This window comes from Pteronotus mesoamericanus, unplaced genomic scaffold, assembly GCF_021234165.1.
Source record: "Pteronotus mesoamericanus isolate MK-2021 breed Mesoamerican mustached bat unplaced genomic scaffold, CSHL_Meso_final scaffold_54, whole genome shotgun sequence".
Lineage (NCBI taxonomy): Eukaryota > Metazoa > Chordata > Mammalia > Chiroptera > Mormoopidae > Pteronotus > Pteronotus mesoamericanus.
The window spans coordinates 41764770-41788922 of NW_026555321.1; the positions used below are offsets into that span (position 1 = coordinate 41764770).

Below are 24153 nucleotides of genomic sequence, written 5' to 3' on the forward strand. Positions count from 1 at the left end.
TTTGGTAATTTGTTACAGCAGCATTAGGAAACACATGTATAGCACATTACTGTTCTTTTCTACTACTACTACTAAGCTGTTTGTGACAGTTCATTCGTTCTTTTCTCTCTCATCAGTCTATGAACTCAAGGTTAACCAATAAGTTTGTTTTTCAGCTCCCACTTCTGCACATCCCCTCACTCCGGGAAGACCGGGTGACCTCCTTAAGTAGCGCACGTCTCTTTCCTGGCTTCCTTTCCCGGAGGCTGTGAGCACAGAGCGCTGGGTTACAGGATGCTTTGGAGGCCTTGGGGCTCAGTGCTCGCTTTGGGCGGCAGGGGGCGATCGTGGCCCGGGAACTCCCGTCAGAGGGTTGGGACGGGGCGGGGCTTCGGGGCGGGCCTGCTCAGTGCGCAGGCGCGGGGCCAGACGCCCCTCGCGGCCAAGGGCAGACGGCCACAGAGCAGCCCGGGCCGCGGAACCGGTAGCAGCGAGTTCGAGTCCCACACCCCCTCTGCTTTGGTCCTCGCTTCCTCGGCCTTTGGGCCTTCTGACGTTAGTCCCCGGCAGCTCGCTGCTCATTGCGCTCTCCCTGCCGCCAGGATGCCGGTAACCGAGAAGGACCTGGCGGAGGACGCGCCGTGGAAGAAGATCCAACAGAACACGTTCACGCGTTGGTGCAACGAGCACCTCAAATGCGTGAACAAACGCATCGGGAACCTGCAGACCGACCTGAGCGACGGGCTGCGGCTCATCGCGCTGCTCGAGGTGCTCAGCCAGAAGCGCATGTACCGCAAGTATCACCAGCGGCCCACCTTTCGCCAGATGCAGCTCGAGAACGTGTCCGTGGCGCTCGAGTTCCTAGACCGTGAGAGCATCAAGCTCGTGTCCATCGGTGAGTGTCCTGGCCCGGCCTGGCTCCGGCTGATGTACCATCCCTCCCCCGCGCGTGCGCCCCTGCGGAACGCTGGGGCTCCCTGCCGCGCGCCCCTACTACGCCCAGCAGCCCCAGGCTGGGTGTGCGTGACGCGGCCGGGGGGCGTCGTCCCCCGGGGTTGTGGGGACAGAGGGGACCTAGGCCCCCACCATGGTGCCACCCCCTGGGCTGCGACCTCGTGTGCTCGCTTTCCACGGTGCTCCCCACCGTGCGTTCCAGCAGTGCGTCTCGGGAGAGCTGTGGGTTGAGGACTTGGGTTGGGGCCGCGCGGGGTGAGGTGGGGCTGTGTCATTTCTCTGCACCTGGCTTGCTTCTGCTGGAGCCGGGGGACTGGAAACCTCTGGTCCGCTGTACCCGGGAGTGGGACCCTAGGCCGCGGCTCTCTGGAGCGCTCTCCCCTCTTCGCCCAGGCTGGTGGGCTTGGCCACCTCCAATGGGCGTTGGCTCAGAGGCCAGGGAGGAGACCTGGGGAGGGACCGTTCTCTGAGCCAGGCGCCTCCCCGCCCAGGTGGAGACCGGGACCTGGTGTCCCCGCCCCCCCTCGCTGTCTCCGGAATGGGTGTGGGCCTCGAGGTGGGAAGGGGAGCCCCGGGGGGTGTGTCACCCTCGCTCGCTCCATTCCCAGCTTGGCTTTGGCCAGGCGCCTCCGGTTGAGCCCGGTGTCGCCGCTAAAGTTGTAATTTAGATACGGTGGTGGTAACGGGAACTGCTGCTTTGTAGGGACCCCAAACTGGTGAACGCTGTGCTCCCACAGCCTCCTTGTTGTCCCAGACCTTACACATCCCGCAAGTTGTGGTGCCACTAGACCTATTTTACAGACAAGGGAGTCCAGAGTACTAAATGAGTTGCCCAAGCCATGGAAGTATTGAGGGTCCAGCTGAGAACTGAAGGAAGTGGGTGACAAAGGAGACTTTGCTTTATTCTCCCTGCCCTCCCACACCCGGGTCTTCCTGAGAGGAGGGAGGGAGTCAGTGTTGGGTTTCTCTCTCCCTGAGCTCGGGAGGAAGAATGAGGGTGAGGTCCCCACTAAGACCTGAGCTAGAGGAGGGCTTCCAGGAAGATCATAAGAGTGTGGGTGCTCACACAGCATGCGTGTATAGGGAACATATGTGTGCAAAGAGGGAGAACGTGTGTGCACCGCAAGGGTGCGCAGAGAAGGTGTGTGCACCTCCATTGTATGTGTACTTTCTACCAGGTGAGCCTCTTGCCAGAGAGGAGCTGGCCCAGACCTGGGTCTGGGGTCTCTTTCTGAGGAAACTAGGCCTTACTGTGACCCTCATGACAGGAAGAAAGGGTGGTGGGTGTGGCTGCAGGGACTTTCTCCTGCCTGAAAGGGGTTCCCTCTAGGCTGAGCCTCCTCCCTTCTCTCTCTCTCCCTCTCCCACACCTGTCCTGGCAGGTAGGGCTGCTTCCTGGGTCCAGGCAGCTGCCACCGCCCAGTCAGCCTTCCTCTGCAGGGTGAAGGGTGGCTCCTCTGCAGGGTGAAGCCATGTAGCATGCTCTTGTTCTCCTTTTCAGGACCATCTTCTATAACTGGGAGAGAGAACCTCAGAATTCTCTCAATTATTCTTTCCTTTTCAGAAACTAAAGCTTCCCTACTGAGGAATCTTAAGGCCTGGCTGGGCTCAACTTGGATCCATTCTTCTTTGTTTTAAAAATGTGTATTTATTTAATTAACTGAACAAAGAAACTTAAAGTAAACCAGGAGTATCCAAACATGACATGAAATCGCTTTTAAAAAAACAAATGAAAAACCCAGGCCACAGCAGCAGAAAATCCTGGACTGCCTAATTTACCAGCTGTTTACAGAGGTTGCAGCTGCTGCCGGCATGGCTCGAGTGCTCTGAACTTGAGGATCTCGTTCTAGACTTTGTCTAGTACCTTAGAGGTTTCTACGTAATCCTCATGATTTGCATTCATGAACCCACCCTTGCCTTCCCAGGGTTAACCTCCCCTTCCCTGGTTGTGGGCCTATGGGCTGTTGGCAGCTTCTTGCTGTGGACCTCTTCCTACCACAAGTTACATTGTTTTATTTTATGTTGTCCTTATTATTTCTTGGGTCATATTCCCCAGAGTGACATTCCTGGGTCAAAGGGTGGGACCACGTTTAGGATTCCTGTCATTGGCTGCCTGGTTGCTCTCCCAGAAAGATCTAGAAGGGAACAGGTTTTCCAGCCTCTGGAGAATGAGGCCAAGGACCAGGACTCCTGTGGGGGGTAATGCCTGGGGCCTCTTCCTTTTGCTCCCAGGACTGTTCTGGGTAATAGACCTTCAGAAAAAAGTCACACCCAGCTCAAGTATTTACTGCTTATGCTGTGTTGCTCTTGTGCTGTCGGTGACCCTAGCTCTACTTTAGGAGCATGTTAAGTGTGTTCCATTGATCACTCCCATTGATCACCACCTTGAATTCTTGAGTGTTTTCCTTGTCTATAATCTGCTTCAGTGAGTCATGGGGAGGTTTAAGGGCTTGTCCCAGTCCCCACCAAGTGCTTAGGAAATGGTTGCTGTTATAACTGTGATTTATGTTAGTACTATTATCTCCATTTAAAGATGAGGAAATGGAAGCAAAGGTCACCTCACTAGTAAATGGTGACTAGAACCCAGGCCTGCCTAGTTGTTGAGATTGAGTCTTCACTGACCTACCTTCCAATGTCAGAAACAAGTAAAATACAGTTCCTCTCCCCTGACAGAGAGCCCCACTAACACTGTTTTTAAGTCTGGGATGTTGGGGTAGCGGCTGGACACCCACACTTTGAGCTTCTGGCCTTGAACAAAGAAGGTCTCACATCTCAAGCAAGGCCTTAGGTGAGTGATGGGATTAATTCCCTGAAGTGTGAGGAGGGATCCATGAGATGAGTGTCCTGTCGGAAGGGGAGCAGAATCATTTTGCATCTTCCATCTTGTGTGGAGGTAAATTTGTTTAGGGAATGGCTGCGCTTCCTCACTGTTTTTTTAGCGGCTGGGGCTGGGGGTGGTGGGAGCTTTTCTGCTACCCAGTGGATGGTGTTGTACTCCATAATCTGGGAAGGTATCTTTGAATGAATATAGAGCTTTGTAGGACTTGGATAACTCTCAACTATATACCTTGTGGGAATCAGTAGAGTTGTGTACAGGCACCCAGCTCTGAGATAAGGGAAGGTCAAAAGCCTCCAGAGGACTGTGACTTTTCTGCTTAGAATTCACTAAAAGATAGCAGTGGCTGTTTATTCACATTTGTGATTCATTGTCTGGTGGGCCCATTCTAGGCTCCATCCAAAAGTTAAAGATTTTCTTCAGTTTCTTGTTATATCCTGGGCAGTTCGTAGTGAGGCCTCAGCATATTTAATTCTAGTTGTCTGCCAGAGCTGGCAGTTTTAGTTACTTGTTTTTCCAAAAACCTTTCTGACGTTGGGCAGCCCAGCCAACTTGGAGAAAAAGGGGTCTCCCAGCCTAAGAGTGACAGGCACGGCTGCCGAGAAGTTTGGGTGGTGTGCTTTGGTTTGATCCTTTAGAAAATGTTTTTTTTCCTTTTCAGAGGATGCAGCCTTACCGTAATGTTTACCTAAAGTGCTTGTGCCAGGCCAGCACCCTAGAGCAGGCGGAGTGTGTGTTCCCAAAACTTTGGGTCACGGGGCAAAGTTTCCAGGGTCGTAAGTCGCCGTGCCGCTAAGCCCCTTTTCCTTCCTTTTGTCCCGCCCCCACCAAAATAGTGTACAAATAATCCTAAATTCTACTCTTTCTGAACTACCTAGCAAATGTCAGTGTGTCTTTTAGGCAATGTAGTTCAGACCGAGAGAACGCTTAAAAAGTAAGCACAATAGCATGCTTTGTGAGAATTAACAAGTTTGGGGCCATTTCCAACAAAGTAACACATTAGTGTCCCCAGTGGCTCTTTTTGTAGTAGTTAGGAGCAATGATTGGTTCAAAGCCCACTTGCTACAAGCGGCTACTAAGACACTTCCCACACTTCTGTGCCTTGGTTTTCTTATCACTAAAATGGGGACAGTACCTCCTACCTCTGATAAAAATTAAACACGTTAACATTTTAAAAAGTGCTCATAACAATTTGTGGCACCACAGTAAGTGCTATGTGAGTGTTTGTTAAATAAATCAGGTGCTTTCCAGTAATATTCTCAGAAGTCGTGCTGGAGGGTGTGCACACCGAAAGGACATTTAAAATACATGCCGCCCTGGGGAGACCAGCGTGGTCAGCTAGTGCTAATTCTGTTTGCTATCACAGGGCTATGGACTGCCCAGAGGGTGCCCCCTCCTTGGAAGGGGATGACCCCTGGTTATGTTATGGCTGCCTCTGGGACCCGTTCACACCAGCTTTGTTTCGGAGAGCTGGACAGGAGCTCCGGGTGGCTGGTCATTCCAACCTCCCACCCCGTTCAGGAATCTCTGCGCCAAATCACTTCCAGATGGCTGTTGGGCCTCTGCGGACTCCTCCAGCGACGGCGGAGCCAGCATGCCAGTCAGCAGCCGCCTTCATTCTTGGAGAGTCTGTGCTAAAGGAGGGCTTTGATTTGGAGCCAAATTACGTCTGGCGGCACTGCCCCCTTCCCTGCCCAGGGTCCTGGTTCTGTGCTGTGAGGTGAGTGTCACTGCTTAGTTGAGGATGGCTCAGGCTCTGAGCCTTTGGGCCCCGCCTGCAGTGGCTCCATGGTCAGGGGTACCGTGTCATCCTGCTTTCTTTCTACGTCGTCTCCAGGTCAGCACATGCTAGGCTATACTAGATACAGCGGAATTCAGGGTATGGGCCTGAAGCTAGACAGCCAGGATTCCAATCCCCTTTCTGCCCCCTAATAGCTGTGCAACTCTGGTCCACTGCCTCAGCCTTCCTGAGCTTGTTTCCCCATCTGTAAAACAGAAAAGAATAATAGTCCCTATCTTAGAGTTGGTGGGAGCATTATATTGGGTTGGCCAAAAAGTCTGTTTAGTTTTTTTTGTAAAATAAAAGACACATTTTTTATTTCCACCAATAACTTTATTGATCCGGATATTTTGAGTATATTGGCTATCTCCCACAAGATATTACGCTGATTGTTCTCAGTGTCTCGATTTGATCTCTATCAACTTCAACTGTCTACCTGATCATGGAGCATCATCCAGCGAGAAACCTCCAGTATGGAACTTCGCAAACCACTCTTGACATGTTCGGTCAGTCACGTACCTCCTCCACACACTGCACAAATCTTTTTGCGTTTCAGTTGCATTTTTACCTTCCTGGAAATAATAAAGCATAATATTCTGAAAATGTTGTGTATTTTCTTCCATCTTCAATGTTAAAATGACTACATAAAATTTCACCAATTTTGATAAGTTTTTAAAAAATGCACGGTGATATGACAGTTGTCACAGTACAATCTATCAAAATTATTTCAAATGAAGTTGAAGACAACTAACTGCTACTAGAAGCATTGTACAGAAGAAATCAAACTAACTTTTTGGCGAACCCAATATTTGAATAGATTAAGTTATAGCATGATGCTGGAATTATCATTAATACTGTGCTTTTGAACTGAAATCCTGGACTTTGTCTTCTCTTCCATCTATTCTCTGGCCAGTCCCACCACTAAGCTGTCATTTGGTATGTTAGCTGTTCCCTTCATCTTAGAGCTTTTGATGAAGATGCCTCCCAAGATCCTTTTTTCCTTCCTTTCTTCATTCAACCAATATATGAAAGACCACATATATGTGGTCTCACTAGGGCCACAGGAGTAATGAGAGTCAGGCCCCTGGCTTGCATTGCACACTGCTCAACGAGGAGGAGACACATAACCAGGGAGTGTCCTCAGGCTTTTAGGCACACACAAGTCACCTGGAGACTTTGTTAAAAGTGTAGATCCAAGCCCTGGCTGGTGTGGTTCAGTGGATTGAGTGCTGGCCTGTGGACTAAAGGGTCGCTGGTTAGATTCCCAGTCAGGGCACAAGCCTGGGTTGCAGGCCAGGTCCCCAGTAGGGGGTCTGTGAGAGGCAACGGCACATTGATGTTTCTCTCCCTCTCTTTCTCCTTCCCTTCCCCTCTCTAAAAATAAATAAATAAAATCTTAAAAATTCAATAGGTCAGGGGTGAAGGCTGAGATTCTGCACTTGCAGCCAGCTTCTAGTTGCTGCTGTCTGCAGACCAAGCTGTGAGTAGCGAGCATCAAGATGAGGAGGAGCACCTTCCCTCAGGCTGGAGTTGGGTGGGTAGTCAGGAGGGCTCCTTGGAGGAAGGGCCAAGTAAACTGAGACCTAAAGTCTGACTAGAATTAAAAGCAGGCGAACAATTAGCCAGGTGGGCACAGGAGTAGAATTGTGTGTCAGGTGGAAGTCAGAGACTGGTGGTGGAGAGGTGGGGGGGAGGGGCCTGGCTCACAAAGGGCCTTCTCAGGCTGTCAGGCTGCCCTCAGAGCATCTTCCTTAAGGGAGCTTGGGGGAGGGTAGGTGAATCCAGCTGAAATGGATCAACTGATGCTGCAGCCTTTTCTTTCAGTAAAAATTTGTGAATGTGCCCCTTTCTTACATATGTACACTTGTAAACTACATACCTATATCCCACTGTTGGTCCATATATTAAATACTAGTAAAGCTTAGTTTCTTTTTAGATGACAAATCCAAATAGATCTGGTTTTTCCTGTGCTCTCATGGTTTATCTCGTGTGTCCTTGGGGTGCATGTACCCTATTTGTGGGCCTCTGGGGCCTGTGTTTCTATGTTTCCTTTTTGTCGTCCCCCCCAGCCCCCGCCCATACTGCTATTCTGCATTTAGTTTTCACCTTTAGTTACCTTCGGTTAATGAGCTGGATCTATAATTATAACCCCTTCCTCCAACAATAAGTTGAACCAAAGAAATAAATCCAATAGAATAAGCCATTTCAATCTCAATGTGTCTTATCTCCTGCTCTTCTAATGATTAAAATTGCCTTTCATCCTACTAGAAGCCATCTTACATTGCCGTTGTAAATGTAGTCATTCATTAAACATGCTCAATGACCACCAAATTGGCTCAACTTGTATAATAAACAAAAACACTTTCTTCTTCTGGGGCTTGGAAAGTGGCCTTGTATCTAAGGTGCCTAGCTCACTTTTCTTGGGAAACTGAGTGCATGTTTAGGGAGAGAGCTTCTTGGGAAAATTGATTAGAAAACCAAACGGTTTTCTTTATGACTAAAGTGATAAAACCGTAGGTGAGAGTAGGTCTTTATTTTATAGAGGATGGGACTATTGGGTATTTTAATTATGCCCACTTCGTATCATGATTTTTTTTTTAAGCAGGAAAAATACCGAGCTGTATATTAAGTTGCTGCCCTTTTTCTAAGAGGACTTATGGCAATTGCCTTAAATGTATTCATTGAGAAGTTGCAGATAGATGGTTGCCATCTCTTCTGCAACCTGTCAAGTTGTGAAAACAATTTGATGAAATTCTACTAACGGTACAATCATGTAATCATTGTCTGATAACAAATTGTGCCAAAGAACATTTGCCTTCCCCGGTCCCCTTTTGACCAGCCCCTGTGCAGTAGAATGTCTTTGGTCATGGTTTTCTTGTACTAACTATAAGCAAAGAAGTAGTTTGGTTTTTCCCTTTGTCAAAGCAAGACTGGCCATAAGACTGAATTATTTTGACAGAGCGCCTGACTTCCTCCCTTCCCCCATGAAAACCTGGCTCAGGTAAACACCTTGGCAAGGAGGACACTGCCTTCCTCCTACATATTCCTTGACTGTTCTTCATACCGAACTCCACTGATGATGCCATTTGTTTACCGAATGTGGTGCATGCCCGCCCTCTAACATAATATCCCGTATTTCCCCATGCCTACTGCCTGCCAAGCATTGTCCTGAGTGCCTTATCTTCATTAGTTCTAATCCTCATTATGAACCTTGCAAAGTGGGTGGCTTTATATCTACTTCCATTTTGCAGACAAGAAGACTGAGGCCCAAATCTTCCTCACTTCACAGGCAAGGCATGATGCTTGCTTGCACCAGGCTGTATTTTTTAATGTCAAAGTTATGTTCCACACTTGTAAAGTAAAATAGATATATTGTAGTGAGAGACTTTATGCTGCTTTAGTTTTGTTTTTATTTTGCTTGAATCTTGACTCATTTGAATTAGATTCATGTGAAATTTCCTACTATTAAACAAAACTTTTTTTTGACCCATTTGCTTTATCTTTTCCAGCACCTTAGAGCTTCAGTGGGGCCTTCTCTCCAGTTCTGGAGACACTTTCTCCATTTCTGGAGACACCTCTCTGGTTCTTTTCCTGCCTTTGTTTGTTTTCCAGGGGCAGCGATTTCATTGAAGGTCTGTATAGTGGGGACAAGCTGAAGGCTGCTTTGGGGAGCCAGGCAGGGTTTTGTTTGTGAGGCCTGGAAGCCGGAGGTGAGGAGGAGGTATCCCTGGAGTTCTTTCTGCCTGCAGTCCCGTGGGATTCACAGAACATACTGCTTGGGGGACAAGGATCTCCCAGCTTTGCCAGGAGATCCCTGATGATAGCTACCACTGGCACAGCAGTGCTCTGTCAGAAATGACCTCACACCACATCCTTTCCTTTGCTACCTTTTAACATTCACCGGTGGAGAGTATGTTGGGAGGTGTTTGCTGGTGAGCAAACCCTTCTCTCTTTTAGTCTAGCAGCTCTGGCACAAGCAGCCGCCCGCTTCTTCCAGTGCAAGGCAGCGAGCCACTGCCTGCTCATCCTCGAAGAGCTTTGCGGGCAGGCCCCTTGCTGTGGACCACAGCGCTGTGCTGTGTGCTCCAGAGCTGAACTTGTGTCCCCAAGGGCTTCTCCTTGCAGCAGTTCTTCTGAGAGAAAGCTGGTCTGGCTGGCCGGTTGACTCAGTGCTCGGCTCCCCAGCAATCGCAGAGCTGGCTTGTTGAAAGGTCTGGGCGTTAACACAACACTCCTGTTCTCCCTCTCTGAAGGCCCTTTATGCTGGCATGAATTCCTTTTCTCATGGAGATCTGAAAGCTCTTTTGACTAAATGGGTCACCTTTCTGAGTATTTTCATAAGGCTGGTCAGCTTTTGCTACACCAGACAACTTTTCTGGAATTTCCGTTCAGATATAAAGGCAACCAAAGAGGTTGGAATTATTTGGAACACAGTGTGGAATTTTGGCTTTTGAGCTATAGGGAAATGGGTGGGGATTTGTGGCAGGGACTATGTAAATTTGCTGTGGCCCATAAATTCAGATTTTAAGATTAAAAAAGGCAAGCAGCAGTCAGCTTTCATTCTGACAAACTAGAATGGTGTTACTTGTGGCCACATGCTGCTTGTGACCCAGGCGGAGAGGCGGCCTCCCATGGAGGCTAGAGTATGAAAGGATTCTCCACGGCCAGAGTCAGAGTCTTCCATCTCCCCTGCTCCCCCAAGGAAACAGTCAAGTTCTCCTTATGCTGGTACTGCGCTGCTTGTGTGAATCACCCTGTTTCCCCTGTATCTCACTGAAGTGACTTATCAGATATTCCAGGGAAACAAGAATCATTTGGCATACTACAGCCTGTTGGGAGCTTGACTGGGCCCAGTGGGGCCTGGTGTTTCTTTCTCAAGAACAAAGTGTTCCCTGGGGGGAAGGGGGGGCGGGTAGAGGTCTGGGGCGGGCCCTGCCTCACAAGGGACCTCAGGTGCTGAGGAGGCCTTGGGCTCAGACCCCAAAAGGCCTTTGTGATTTGATGGTTCTGTTAATTGAACAGAGTCCTGGGTTCTGTTTATAAGATTTCTTGTCAGAAGAGGCACCGGTTAGAAGCTCATGGATGTGCTGCTGGTGGCCTGGGGGCCCCTCCGTGGAGTTGCCAGCCACCCATGGGCAGAACCCAGAAAGAGTCCTGAGAGGAGGGGCCTTGGTGGATCTTGGCCTGCAAGCGGGAAGGCAGTGGCTTGTCACAGTCCTTATCTCCACTGAAGGAGGCGGCTGGCCAGCCCCTGGGGAATGCCTCTCTGGTTGGGAGTCCTTTACAGGAAATGATCCAGGTGTCATGTTACACTTCCTGCAGGACACGTAACTCTTACCATAATTGCCTCTCCTGTCCCTTTTTTTTCTTGGCACTCCTGTTTGAGATCCCTGGGGTGTCACACCTGCGGAGGGAAGGCGTGAGGCCCTCTTCTGGAAACTGCGGTCCCCGCCCCCCGCGCCCCCCCCCCCCCCGCCCTCCCGCCATGCCAGCCCGTAGTTCCTGTCTGCTAACTTGCCTGCCCTGCTCTCCCTCTGGATTGTGCCTGCTTTAGGGGCAGGTCCTCTAACTCTTGAGAGCCTCTGTGGCTCTGAGCCTGGCATATGTGAATTGAACGAAAAGTGTGGTACATTGATTTGTTTGTAATATATTTGCTTTCAGAAAATGCAAAATAGGGGTCCTTTGTAGCCTATAGTGTGAAAAGGAAATTCAGGGTAGTGAACAACTGAGTCTGGGGACCCAGGAAAACACCTCACTTTTGGAACAGTGATGCTGAAGTTAAAGAAGTCGGGGTACTTCATAGTCATTTTCTGAACATCTGTGATTTGCTTTAACGGTTAGAGAACAAGGCCTTTTCCAAGTTGCCATCTGAGTCTCAGAAAATGAATATAAAAGGAAGTCACTGAGACTCAGCTATAATCATAGTAATAGTTTTGTTAATAATAGTTAATACATTCTGAGCACTTACCAGTATTAGGCATTGTGATAAATGCATTTCAATAATAGCTAAGTGAAAATTCATTGCAACCCTGAGGTGTAGTTATTGTTTTAATCCCTGTTATACAGACAAGGAAACTGAGGTACACCCAGATCAGCCAGTGAGTATGTGGCAGACTATTACTCACACCCTTGTCTGAGATTTTAATCCCCAAAGGAAAGCGATCAGTTCCGCATGCCTTCAAAATTCACTTCTAATAAGCATTTTTTTTGACATTAAAATGTTGGATTTGTAGTTCCTTGTAAAAATAATTGCAAGAACCTAAAAGAAATCTAAATTAAAAACATATCGCCTGTGAAGAAACTGAACACATCTCTTTCTACTTTTAGGGAGTTTTGCTTATAGCTGCCTTTTGATCAGATTGGGAAGGGGGAGGTGCGTTTTCTCAGAAAAAGACTGTGGATTAGAAATGTTTTGTGATATCATTTTGGTCATACTAATGGTTGTAACAAGATTCATTCTTGAGTTTTTACTGAGCTGGGGCCAACAATAAAATTGGAGGTCTTAGTTGAGGCACATTATGGTTTGCAAGTCTCCCTTGGTCTAGAAATATGTTTTGGTGAACCACGGAATGGGAGTATTCCAACCACTTTCTGCCTTAAAAGTTTTCAGGACCAACTTTTATTGGGACTGCCAGGGTTTCTTAATAATAGTTACTATGTTTGGTAACAATTGTGACCTTGTCTCTTGGTTACCCCAGCATAGAAATTCATTTACCTTTTAGTTTCTCAACTCCAATAGCAATTTAAATATGTCTCAATGTGCCCCTAGCATAATAGCAGTTGGGCAGTTTGGTACACCCTTGTCTGCAATGGGAACTTTTAGAAGTCCCTAAGCTAAGGGGTGTCCAAACTTTTGGTGTCTTTGTGCCGCATTGGAAGAAGAAGAGTTGTCTTGGGCCACATCATAAATTCACAAACTAATGAAAACTCATGAGCAAAAAAAAGAGGTTTTAAGTAAATTTACGATTTTGTATTGGGCTGCATTCATAGCCATCTTGGGCCTCATGTGGCCTGTGGGCTCTGAGTTGGACACCCTGGCAAGGTCTTTATGGTACTGATTCCTTTCGGAGACTTCATTTTCTCAACAGCTTTCAGGACACCAGGACTGTGGAATCATCTTGACTTGACCTTGTTTGAGGCAAATCAGGTGGAATAGAAACCCCTTTTGGATGGACTGAGCCACTTCCTGAGTGTACTTGAGTGTGGGTCAGTTAGACCCTGCTACTTACTAGCGGGAGACTTGGGACAAGTGGTTTGATCTCTCTGAGGTTCAGTGTCCCAGGCTATAATAGTACCCCACTCTCAGTGTCATTGAAGATTAAATGTTACAGTTACTTTGAAGCATTGTGCCAGTCCTCCGCAGATAGTAAGTGCCTCATGATGCAGGTGTTGCCTTCCTTCCTCACAGCCATTCTTCCTAATTCCTGGACCTGTGGTGCCCCCCTCAGACTTGGAGGAAGAAGTGACCTAAGTATCTGGGAAGGGAATAGGTGGGTGGAAATACACACAGAAATTGGTCAAAGATATCTCATACCTAATGGGCTGTTTTTAGAGGAAGTAACCTGGGTTTTTGAGTAGCTATCAGGTCAGAACCAGGGGTCAGTGGCATTTCCTGGTCTTCTGGCCATGCTTCCTGTGAGGATAGAAAACAGGTGCTAACTATTCTTCTTCGTCCTCTTTTTTTAATCCTTACCAAGCATATTTTTCATTATTAATTTTAGAGAGAGAGGAGGGGAGAGAGAGAAAGATCGATAGGAGAGAAAAACATTGATCGGTTGCCTCCCATACACTCTGTGACTGGGGATCAAACCCACAACCCAGGTGTGTGCCCTGACTGTGAATCGAATCCACAAACTTTTGGTGCATGGGACGGTGCTCCAGCCAACTGAGCAGCCTGGCCAGAGCAGGTGCTAACTATTCTTGATGTCTTCCCTCACTTTTCCTTTTGTCCTGTTTGACTAATGGATCTATGTATTTTTTAACTAGTTCCTTTATCCCTCCTTTCTTTCTGTCTCTTAGAATGTCCTTCGTTCCCATTTCTTTCTTTCCTGGTTTTGCTCTCATGGAGGTGGCTGTGCTGCCATCTAGATGATGTGCTTACTCGTGGGGCTGAGTCTCGGCTCTGCCCCTTGAGCGCTGGCTGACCCAAGACAGCTGTTTCACCTCTAGGAGCTTGTGTTCTGTGTGCAAAATATGGTAATAAAATGCTCTGCCTTACTGAGTTCTATGGTATAGAAAGAATGTACATCAAAAGCCCATAGCACCTGGCCATGTGCTGAGCAAATGACAGCTGCTGCTGTTGTGGTGTTAGCATTAGCATTATTACTATGAAGTCCCACACCTCCCACTTACCCCTTTCAGGTCTTAATCAAGGAGGCTGAAGAGGGAGCAGCCATGCTAGAGGTGAGGCTGTGCTGGCTGCCGTGTGTTCTTTAAATCTGGAACAAAGGGGACCATACCAGCTGCTCACCCCACACCACCCTCCTCTCTGGAGAACTGAGTTGTCCCTGCTTCGGCCCAGGGCACTGCTTTCTCTCCCTTCTAGTCCTGGCCCTCTGACCTTTGGGATCATCCTGGAGGGCTGCCTGTGCCACCTGCCAGGATTTTTGCTGCCCGAGGTGTGGTCCTAAACCCAGCACTGTCCAAACTCCTGTCACAGAGCCAGTGATAGTGCTTGGAGGCTGGACTCCTGGGGTCGCGCCCTGCACCAGCAGCATCAAGGCTGCGGGGCCGGGGTGGCTGGAGGAGGCGGGCAACAGCAAGACCTGTGGCTCCTGAGACCAGAGGGGTGTGGGAAGTTTGGGGTATGCATCGTTCTCAGTTCTTTTCAGGGGTACACTAGCCCTAGCCCTGCTGGGCCAGAGGGGTCTCTCTCTGTCTTCTGTAACTGCCTGCTTCCCTTGGATGCCTCTTGAAGACAGGCTGCCTGCTCTTCCCTTGGTTGGGCCACATGTCACATACTGCAGCCTTGCAGAAGGGTGTCATTTTTAAGTTGTCTCTTGTTGGGGCAGGGAGCACACAGCACCTTTCCCAAAGGTAGAATTTGTGAGGGTTTCACACAGAGTGAGTGACTAATGCAGATACTCATTTTCAGGATAGGAAATTAGTCACACTGAGTGCCATTTCCCTGTGACAGTGCAAAAATTTACATATTTGCACAATAGCTTTTGTTTTGCCAGCTATTGAAGTTGACCATCAGTTAGATGTTATCAATATATCAGCAGGTGTTAACTCGCTCTGCTTCTGGAGACAGTTCCTGGTCCTGAGAACACCCAGAATGAGCTGCATTTGGCAAGGTTGCAGGTCCCAGGCAGTTGGCAGGACCCAAATGCTGGATCTTAGTCCTGGGCCTGCTTCTACCAGCACTGGCGCCTTGGAGAGTCCCCACCTCCCTCTCCCTCTCTGCTTCCCCGTCAGTTAAATGGGAGAATGGGCCTAGGTCTCTTTCCCAAACTTTAGTCATTTGTAAAGGAACCACTGTTACAATTTTTGCCATAATCTCATGCTGTCTATTTCATTTTTGCTTAACATTTTCTCCTTGCAGTTGACTCACTTTTAAAACAAACGTTTTTGAAAAGGAGACTGTGTCACTATCGTAACGGAAAAAGTGGTCACTAGGTAAATCAGAGGTAACCATAAATAAACCCAAAACAGTGTTATTAAATCCCAGCTAGCACTGTTGCCTGTTCTCAGCGAGATGCCCGTTCTTTTGGTTAAAAAGGAACATTAGCCAGAGATAGACAGGTGTTGAGAGTAACCTAGCACCACACCGAGCCTTTCTCCCGGACCTTCTCAGAGGGATGGAGAAAAACTTGGAAAGAGAATAGTGCTCCTTTCTGTCATGCAAAGGGCCTGAGAGAGAGTCACCAATAACTCAGTAATAATGCATAGGTACTTGGTCAATAGTACTTGTGAAGCCTTTACCCAGCGTCACTGACCTTGGGGAGCTCGCGGCCATAGGAGCAGATTGAATGTAAGTGAAGAGCAGGCAGGTCATAGAGGTTTCAGTAAGAAAACCACAGAACTAAATTCTGTGTGTGTGTATGTGTGTGTGTGTGTGTGTGTGTGGTTTAGAAAATAATTTTTTTTTAATTTAAGTTTTTGAAATGAGCAATAAACCTGTTTCAGTCCAGAATGATTCTAGAGAAACTAAGCATATTAAAGTTGTATCATTGCTGTTCTTAGGGTGTTAACATAATGATTCATCTTAATGATTCACCTTCGTATCATGGTATCCAGCCTTATTTCCTTAAAGCTGGATTTGAGTTTTGAGCTTTCTTGGAGTCCATGTCAACTGTAAATAATTAAGATAAAACAATGCCTGATAGTCCCTTTACAACACTAATTTTTTTCTCTGATTAGCACGTCATGCAGTTTCTCTAAAGCAAGACATACCTCTGAAGTGCCTCAGGCTATTCTCTAGGAATGAATGGTAATCTTTGAGGTAATCTTTGAGTTGGACTTTTCTGTCCATCTGCTAGCCTCGCACACCACCTGCTACCCTTGGGTTTCCAGGAGGGAGGAAGTTGTGGTTAAGAGTGAGGACTGGGGAGTCAGGCAGCCCTGGGTTTGAATCGGGGATTTACTCGGTGACATGGGATTAAGTTACCTGATTTCTCTGGAGCCTCAGTACTCTCCTGTAAACTGGTGATAATCATAGTTTCTGCCTGGAAGAGTGGGTGTGAAGATTAATGAGCTAAACTCTATAAAATACTCGCCACATGAGAAGTGCTCAGGAAGTGCTAACAGGTAATCAGTCCCACACTTTTCTGATTGACGGGGTCAGGTTTTTACTGCTCCGGGCTGGTGGTGAGTGATGTTGAAGGGCAACGGCCAATTTGGATTTGGTTTGATTATGCCGATTGGTATCAGGACATTCAGAAGAAATGTGGGATTTGGGACAAATGATGCTGCTATGACCCCTATGATAATGTGTGTGGGTTGAATCAGGATGAAATGGACAGCAAGAGGAATGAGCCTTGGCGGCAGCAGCAGGGGTGGGGGGCATGGCAATTAGAATCCTTTCAGCTGCAAAGAAGGGGACCCAGAGCAGGCTCACCAGAGGGAAACTGCTTGGCTCCTGTCAGCAAGAGCACAGAGTGGGCTATGGGTTTCTGGGATCCAGCGGCTGATTCCCTTGTGGTTTTCCACAGCGGACAGTTCCTGCAAGTTGAGAGATTGTTCTTTGGAATTCCTCATGAGCCCCGAACAACTTTCCCAGAAGCTGGCGACAGACCTCTCCTTATGTCTCATTAGCCCAAATTGGATCACATGGCATTTTTGAATCCGTACCTGGCAAGGGGGATGGATTCCCCACAGACCAGCGAGGCCTTCCCCACAGCTGGGGCGGAGCCACTTCACTGGAAGCCCCCAGGTCCTGTGTGGACGGTAGACCCAGACTGTGCTCAGGACTTCGAGGAATGATGCTGGGTGGGTCTGTTGGAGGGGGTGGAATCCAAAAGGGGGTAGACGTCCTTGGGGAGCGGGGGGAGCGGGGCGGGGGGCAGGGTCTGATGAAGAAGGTGTGTGTCTTATTCCGAAGCTGCTTCCTGCATCTCTCTACCTTCCCCATCCCCTCTGCTCCATACACAGGGGCCATACCCACACCCTCTGCTTGTCCCTGGAGTCCTGTGGCGCTCCTGCCCCCTCCTTCCACGTGACCTTCTCCATGCTGATACATTGTAGGAATACTCCTGACATCAGTTGTGTAGCATTTATTATTTTTTCCTAGTTACCTAGTTAGCAGGTCCACTTATATGCAATTTTTTCCCAGAACTACATGTATTCTTTTCCGTGTGCGATTGGGAGTCTACGGATGTAGAGGGCTGACTGTATGCATCGGTCTAAGCCATTTTATAGAGAACTTGAGCATCTGTGGATTTTGGTGTTCTCTGGGGGTCCTGGAACCAGTCCCCCATGGATACCAAGGAGCAAGTTAAGTTTTGGGGGAGTTAAAAGTTATATGTGGAGTTATATTTTGGGGGTCAGTACCCCTAACTGCCCTGCATTGTTCAAGGGTCAGCTGTATATGTTTTTGCATAGAAATGGGAAAATTACATAAAAATAGTAAAAGAGGAAAATTTGCTCATAGTTTCACTGTCTAGGGATAACAAAGGAATTGTTAATATTACCTTTCATTTTTGCTCATAGTTTCACTGTCTAGAGATAACAAAGGAATTGTTAATATTGCCTTTCATTTTTTCTATACACATATGCATAGACTGCATGAAGTTTGATATTCTGTCATTTAATGATGATTTGTCTGTCCTCAAATATCACTTAAAAACTTGATTTCTTACAACACTCCAAAGGGCATATCTTTTAAAAATAAATTTTGTCAAAAAGGGAATGCAGAGCAATAAAAATGAACAAACTAGAACTCAGCTTCGTTTGTGTTCTGAGAGTGGGTTGACTACAAGGGCCTGCACACAAGTGCCTTTTGTGGGGAGGATTTCCCAGGAAGCAAGAGGGTAAGACCGTGAGTGGGACAGGGAAGGAGATCCCAGTATTAGGGTGAATTTTTAAGGGTGCTGCTGTCACAGCAGGAGCTCAGTTCTGCTGGAACCTCCTGAGAAGTACCTTTCCTGTGCAGAATGCCTCTGGAATTGTCCCCCTGGAGAAAGGACAGCAGGCTGGACATCCACCAGCTCCTGTTCCCCAGTGATGGAAGCATTAATTCTTTTAAATTTCCAGGCTGGGCGCGCATGCATGTCAGCTCTGCTGGGGCATAAAGGAAAGGAAAAGGCTTGTGCTTGAGTTGGTCGGTTGACCTGAGAAGTGGTCAGAGCTGGCACAGAACTGCCACTGTAACTGAGGCCGAAATCAGACTTGGGCCAAGGCGGGGGATGCAGGCACCCAGCAGCATCTCCAAGTGTAGCTCCCTGGATCAGTTTCACAAACAGTGTTGAGCAGAAAAAGCAAATTTCAGGAAAATACATATGCTATGACATTGTTCTATAAACTTTTACAAATGTAATAGAAATGCAGGTTTGTTCATGAGAACGATCGCCGCTTTGGACGGGGGCTGCCGGGAGGAGGAGAGGGGTGTGCATCATGGTGGGGTGTGCAGGGGCTTGAAGCTCTTTGTACCGTTTTATTTCTTCAGTTGCATTGGTGGTTATATTGTATTATTTTTCAGCCACCCCTTTTGTGTATGTTTTTGTTGGAAATATTTTCCTTACAAAAAGTGCATCTAAAATTTTCATGCTGGTAAATGCATTGCTGAGCTTAACCAAGGGAAGGAAAAAGACAAGGACTTTTATTTTTTTGTTTGCTTTAAAGGCAAGCTTGGGCCCAGCTTATAAGAAAGAAAACAGATCGTCCTCAAGATGTCAGGATGATATTAAAACAAAAGACATTCACACTTAGCAGGAGTTCTCCCTCCCACTCCCCTAGTATATGTTGAAACTCCCAAGCTCATAACCTTAGAATGTAAGGCCCCTCCCAATGGGTAGCTTGTGAACATGGCAGGCTTGAGTTTCTTAGAGGCAAAAAGCTTTAAATATTTGCCTCCAGGAGCTCCTGGTCAATTGCTTTTTGTCTATGTGAAGGAGTTATTTCTCAAGGAAATATCTCAAGAGACTCCCGAAATATTGCCTTGCCCTTAAAAGTAGTAAAAAGTCATAGTAAGGGATGTTTCAACAGAGGATGAATGTTATGAGAGAGTTGCAATCTAACACCTTTGCGTTGTGGCCAAAATCAAGCCTGTCCACGTTGTGGTTTGGCAGTCCCTGTCTAGGCAGCTGTGGTCTTGGTGTCCCACGTGCTTAAATAGATGAGCTCAGAAGTGTTTATTTTTATTTTTTTAAAAACCATGCTATTGAGGTATAATTGGCATACAACAAATGACACATTAAAAGTGTACAGTTTGAAGACAATAAAAGTAAAAGTAAATAAGTAGAATGACATACAATTCAAAACTTTCTGCACAGCAAAGGACACCATGACCAAAAAGAAAAGGGAACCTATGAATGAGAGAAAATATTTGCAAACCATATGCCTGGTAAAAGGTTAATATCTAAAATATATAAAGAACTTTTACAACTTGAGCTACAAAGAAAGAATCTGGTTAAAAAATGGGCAGTCCATCTAAACAGACATTTTTTCCAAAGAATTCATACAGATATGAAACATGCTTGACATCACTAATCATCAAGAAAATGCAAATCAAAGCCACAATGAGGTATCACCTCACACTTGTTAGAATAGCAATTATCAAAATGATAAATAAAAAGTGCTGGCGGGGATGTGGAGAAAAGGAAACCCTTTGTGCACTGTTGATGGAAAGGTAAATTGGTGTAACCACTGTGGAAAACAGTATGGAGGTTCGTCAAAAAGATTAAAAATATAACTACTATATTATCCATCATTTTCATGTCTGGGTATTTATTCAAAGAGAACAAAAATACTAACTTGAAATAGCCTGTACCCTCTTTTTTTATTTTTTTACTTTTTTCCTTTTATTGACTCCAGAGAGGGAAAGGGAGGGAGAGAAACACTGATGTGAGAGACTGGCTGCTTCCTGCATGCACCCTGACTGGGGGCCCAACCTGCAACCCGGGCATATGCCCTGACCAGGAATTGGACCCATGACCTTTCAGTTTGTGGGATGATACACAACCCACTGAACCACACTGGCCAGGACCACCTTCATGTTTACTGCAGCATTATTTACAATAACCAGGGCATGGATTATTTACAATAACCATCCACTGATGGATGAATGTGATTGGTAGTTGCCAGAGGCAGGAGGTGGAGGGTAGAAAAAATGGGTAAAGAGGATCAAAAGGCACAGACTTCCAGTTATAAAATAAATAAGTCATGGGAATGTAATATACAGCATGATGACTATAGTTAGTAATACTGCATTGCATATTTAAAAGTTGCTAAGAGAGTGCTGTATGTATTGCATCTTAAAAGTTATAACCAGAAAAAATTTTTTGTCACTATATATGATGACAGATGTTAACTACATTTATTCTGGGGATCATTTTGCAATATATACAAATATTAAAAAAGGATAAAAGTGGTTGTATCCACTGAACTGAGGGCAAATCTTAAGTTCTAAACATCAGTAATGTGTCATGTTTCCTCTGTTTTGCTTTGAAGGAAAATGAGTCTCAGACTGTCAGAATGATTTTAAAAAACTACAGTTTCATAGGTTTTGTTATATACACATACATTCATTCATACATGCAAACATGGGGGAATCATTACCGTAAGCAAGATAGTGGACATATCTACCCACCCCCAAAAGCTTCTTTGTGCCTCTGTAATTTCCCCCTCTCATTCTTTCCAGCCCACTCCCATCCCCAATCACTGATCTATTTTATGTCACTATAGGTCAGTTTGCATTGATTAGAGTTTTATGTAATTGGAACCGTACAGTATGTATTCTTTTTGTTGTTGTTTTTCTCCTTTTACTCAGCATAATTATTGTGAGAGTCACCCTTCTTATTGTATGTATCATTTCATTCCTATTTTAGTGTTGAGCAGCATTTCATTTTATTGATTTACCATAATTTGTTTATATATTCTTCTGTTGATGACATTTGGTTTGTTTCCAAATAAAGCCATTATGAACATTGTTGTGCAAGTCTATATGTGGACATATTTCCTTTTTTTTCTGAGTGGAAGGTTAGATCATATGGTAGATATATGTTTCACTTTTTAAGAAATTGCCAAACTGTTTTCCAATTTTTCCATTTTCTGTTTCTACCAACAGTGTATAAAAGTTCCATTTCTTGCATATCCTAGCCACAAGAAGCATTTTTTTCTTAAAGAACCATATTTTTCAACGTGGTTGGTAAAAGCAGCTGTGGTTTTAGTCACTTTCTAATTTCTCTGTCCCCCACCACAAAGGTTTTCATTTTCACTGTTAGCAGATTCTCGTCCCAGCAGTCCCAGGAAAGCCCTGAGGCTCACTCTGACCGGGCTGGGTCACCTGCCCTCTCCACAGCCAATGACTGGCCAGGGTGTTTCCTGGGATTGGCTTAATCTAGATCACATGTTCTACCTCCCTCCCAGCCCCCAAATCTGAAACACTGAAGAGAATGGGAGAATGGCCCCCCCCCAGGGAAGCTCCTCACACTGGATCACTGCTACACTAAGTTGCTATTTGTTTTTTAGAAACCCCCTTAATTTTATGAAACTCTAGTGTCACTGACTGTGGTATTATATGGCCTGTGACTTAGGGTAATCACCTCTGTCCCTGCCTTGAGGCAAGATTACCTCTTCACCTCACAGGCAGATCAAAGAGGGAAAAAAACATGTAAATTTTAGCATGCTTGAGGTTTCATTTAAGCTGTCTATATAATTACAAGGTGTTAGTTAGAGTTACATAAAATAAAATCTGACTTCAAATTTAAGTGGCATCCATGCCTTATAAAAACACCAGGTATCTTACTTAGTTTGTGATCCTTAGTCATTCAGAGTTGCTGGATTTCCATCTAAAGAGGGTACAAAATGGCAGTTTCATGAAAACAACAGGTACTCCCATCCCCCCTTTTTTAAGAGAAAGAGTTGGAAGACAGAATGAATGTGTGAGAAATAGGGGGTTTGATTGCCTTCCAGGATCCGTGTTGAAGGAGAGGAAAATGTTGCTCAGCCACAGTGACTTTCCCCAATTAAAAACTAAAAAAAGATCGTGGTTACGGGGTTTGGACTTCTGACAAACCAGCAGCCTTAGTCGTCTTGAGTGTTATTCCAGATTGGAAGATTCTGTTAGGGGGAAAGTGGAAGGTTCGAGAATTCCTTGTTGGACAATCAGAGTGGCTTCTCATCACAGCCCCAGCTAGAGGAGACCACCCTATTCACCGCTGAGCTGACCACGTGTGAAGTTTGGCCCAGCACAACATACTCGGTGTGGGGCAACAACATGGGAAAGGTTTTTATTGGTATTAACTTTCTGCAATGCTGCACTTTCAGATGAGACCATCCTTTTCTCACTGGTGATGTCACCAGGGCCTTTATTCCACAGAGTTTCATTGTTTTGGATCCATACATTTAAGCCTCTTAATTAATTGACTCAAGACTTAGAGAACAAATGTGCTTTTTAAAGTAGTGGATCTGTGGCCTTAAGTGCTCCTGGCTCAGGTAGAAATGGGTCCTGGAACATGGGCTAAGAAGCACATGGACTAAGAAGAACATGGAGAGGGCACACCTGGTTCTTATTCTGAATGTGCTCTTCATCAGCTCTGTCTTTAGGCCTCAGTTTCCTCGTCTGTAAACTTTGAACCGTGATCCAGGATCTGGGTCGGCAGACAGCTGGCTTTGGTGCCGCCCCTTTCCCTCCTCTGCAGTCCTGACTGATGCGCCTTCCCGCTGAACGTGGTGCTCCAGGCAGCCACGTGGTCTTTGATATGAAATCCATTTAAAGTCTTGATGAAACTGTTATTTATAACTGTTTGATTTTATTTTTTTTAACTTTGCGAAGAGCCCACAGAGTATGTTATGTCCAGTGGGCTGCTGGTGTTGGCTTCAGTGTTTGCATCAGCCGCACCCAACCCCTTATTGCTGACCACGTTTCCTCCCTCCGCCACGCCCCCGCGCCGTGCTGCGGCCTTGATCTTCCCTCTGCCTGACCACTCATTTTCCCTGAAGGTCGGGAACCAATTCAGATGCCTTTTCCGTTGTAGAAGCCCTGTTCAAATCCCCCACATAGAATTAGACATTTCTTCTCTGTTGTTCTCGCAGTTCTGTACACACAAATGACCAATATAACGGTTATACAGTGGCCATGATACTGTTTATGACCACAGCTGTTCCAGAGCAGCCTCTAAGCCCTTTGGCTTTCTTTTTCATTCTTCCTTTCTTTTTTTTTTGATGAAAAGACATTTTATTATTATTCTGCTATATAACATAGTAATGAGTATACTTGATTGCATTTTTTCAAATGGCAGCTGAGCACAGGGTAACATTTCCCTTTGATTACTGCAAACTTCAATATCATCTGTCTCTTGGAGGATTCAGTTTCTTACGATGTCTGTGATACTGTCCACGAGAATACCAGCGGTGCTTAGTAGTAAAAAACACTTTGTTAACTTGTACTATCGTGGGTCCTTGCTCAAGGTGTTCATCTTTTTCTTCTAGTCTGGTTTTCAGTACTTGATCCTGTGTTTCTTCATAATTATGCACAGGTTTTGTGTGTTCATATGAAATGCTCACAGAAGGATGGTAGCAAACTATCGTCCTGCCATCAGATGTCAAAGCAAGCCCTGCTTTGCAATTATAGTCATCTGGAAGAGCAGAATACGTGGATTTATGGCAAACACAGTATAAAGCTCCATTTTGAATTGGAAAGAAATGTTTCAAGACAGCTTTGTTTGATATCATCCATTTCACAGCTGCTACTGCCATGGTGAATCAAGATGCTTCTCCATTGGTATGGGAAAAAATGATTTGAAGAGAAAAAGCTTTTAAAATTTGCTTCTAGGCATATTGTATTTATTTATTTCAAATGGAAATTATAGAACAGGCTCACCAATAGAAAGCCACTATCACTTGCCATAAAGAACAAGTAAGCATAAAAATAAAATCAATGAAAACAATTGTGGTAATAAATTCTTGAGACTGTTGTTGAAGACTTTGAGTTCGAGGTCTGCTT

The 24153-nt window shown here is 46.0% G+C and overlaps 2 protein-coding genes across 7 annotated transcripts in view; one reads left to right on the forward strand and one right to left on the reverse strand.

Moving 5' to 3' along the window:
- The first annotated feature begins 414 nt into the window (after positions 1–414).
- The window catches only part of FLNB (filamin B), a 139181-nt gene continuing 115442 nt past the window's right edge, over positions 415–24153 (forward strand). For all 6 annotated transcript variants that reach the window (XM_054595247.1, XM_054595248.1, XM_054595249.1 and 3 more), the window contains exon 1: positions 415–874. In XM_054595247.1, coding sequence (XP_054451222.1) covers positions 583–874 — 292 coding nt within the window. In that variant the 5' untranslated portion in view covers positions 415–582. The remainder of the gene's footprint in view (positions 875–24153) is intronic.
- Positions 23496–23906, reverse strand: LOC129088100 (39S ribosomal protein L42, mitochondrial-like). Its single transcript, XM_054595253.1, has one exon. The coding sequence runs from the start codon at positions 23904–23906 to the stop codon at positions 23496–23498; it is 411 nt and encodes a 136-aa protein (XP_054451228.1).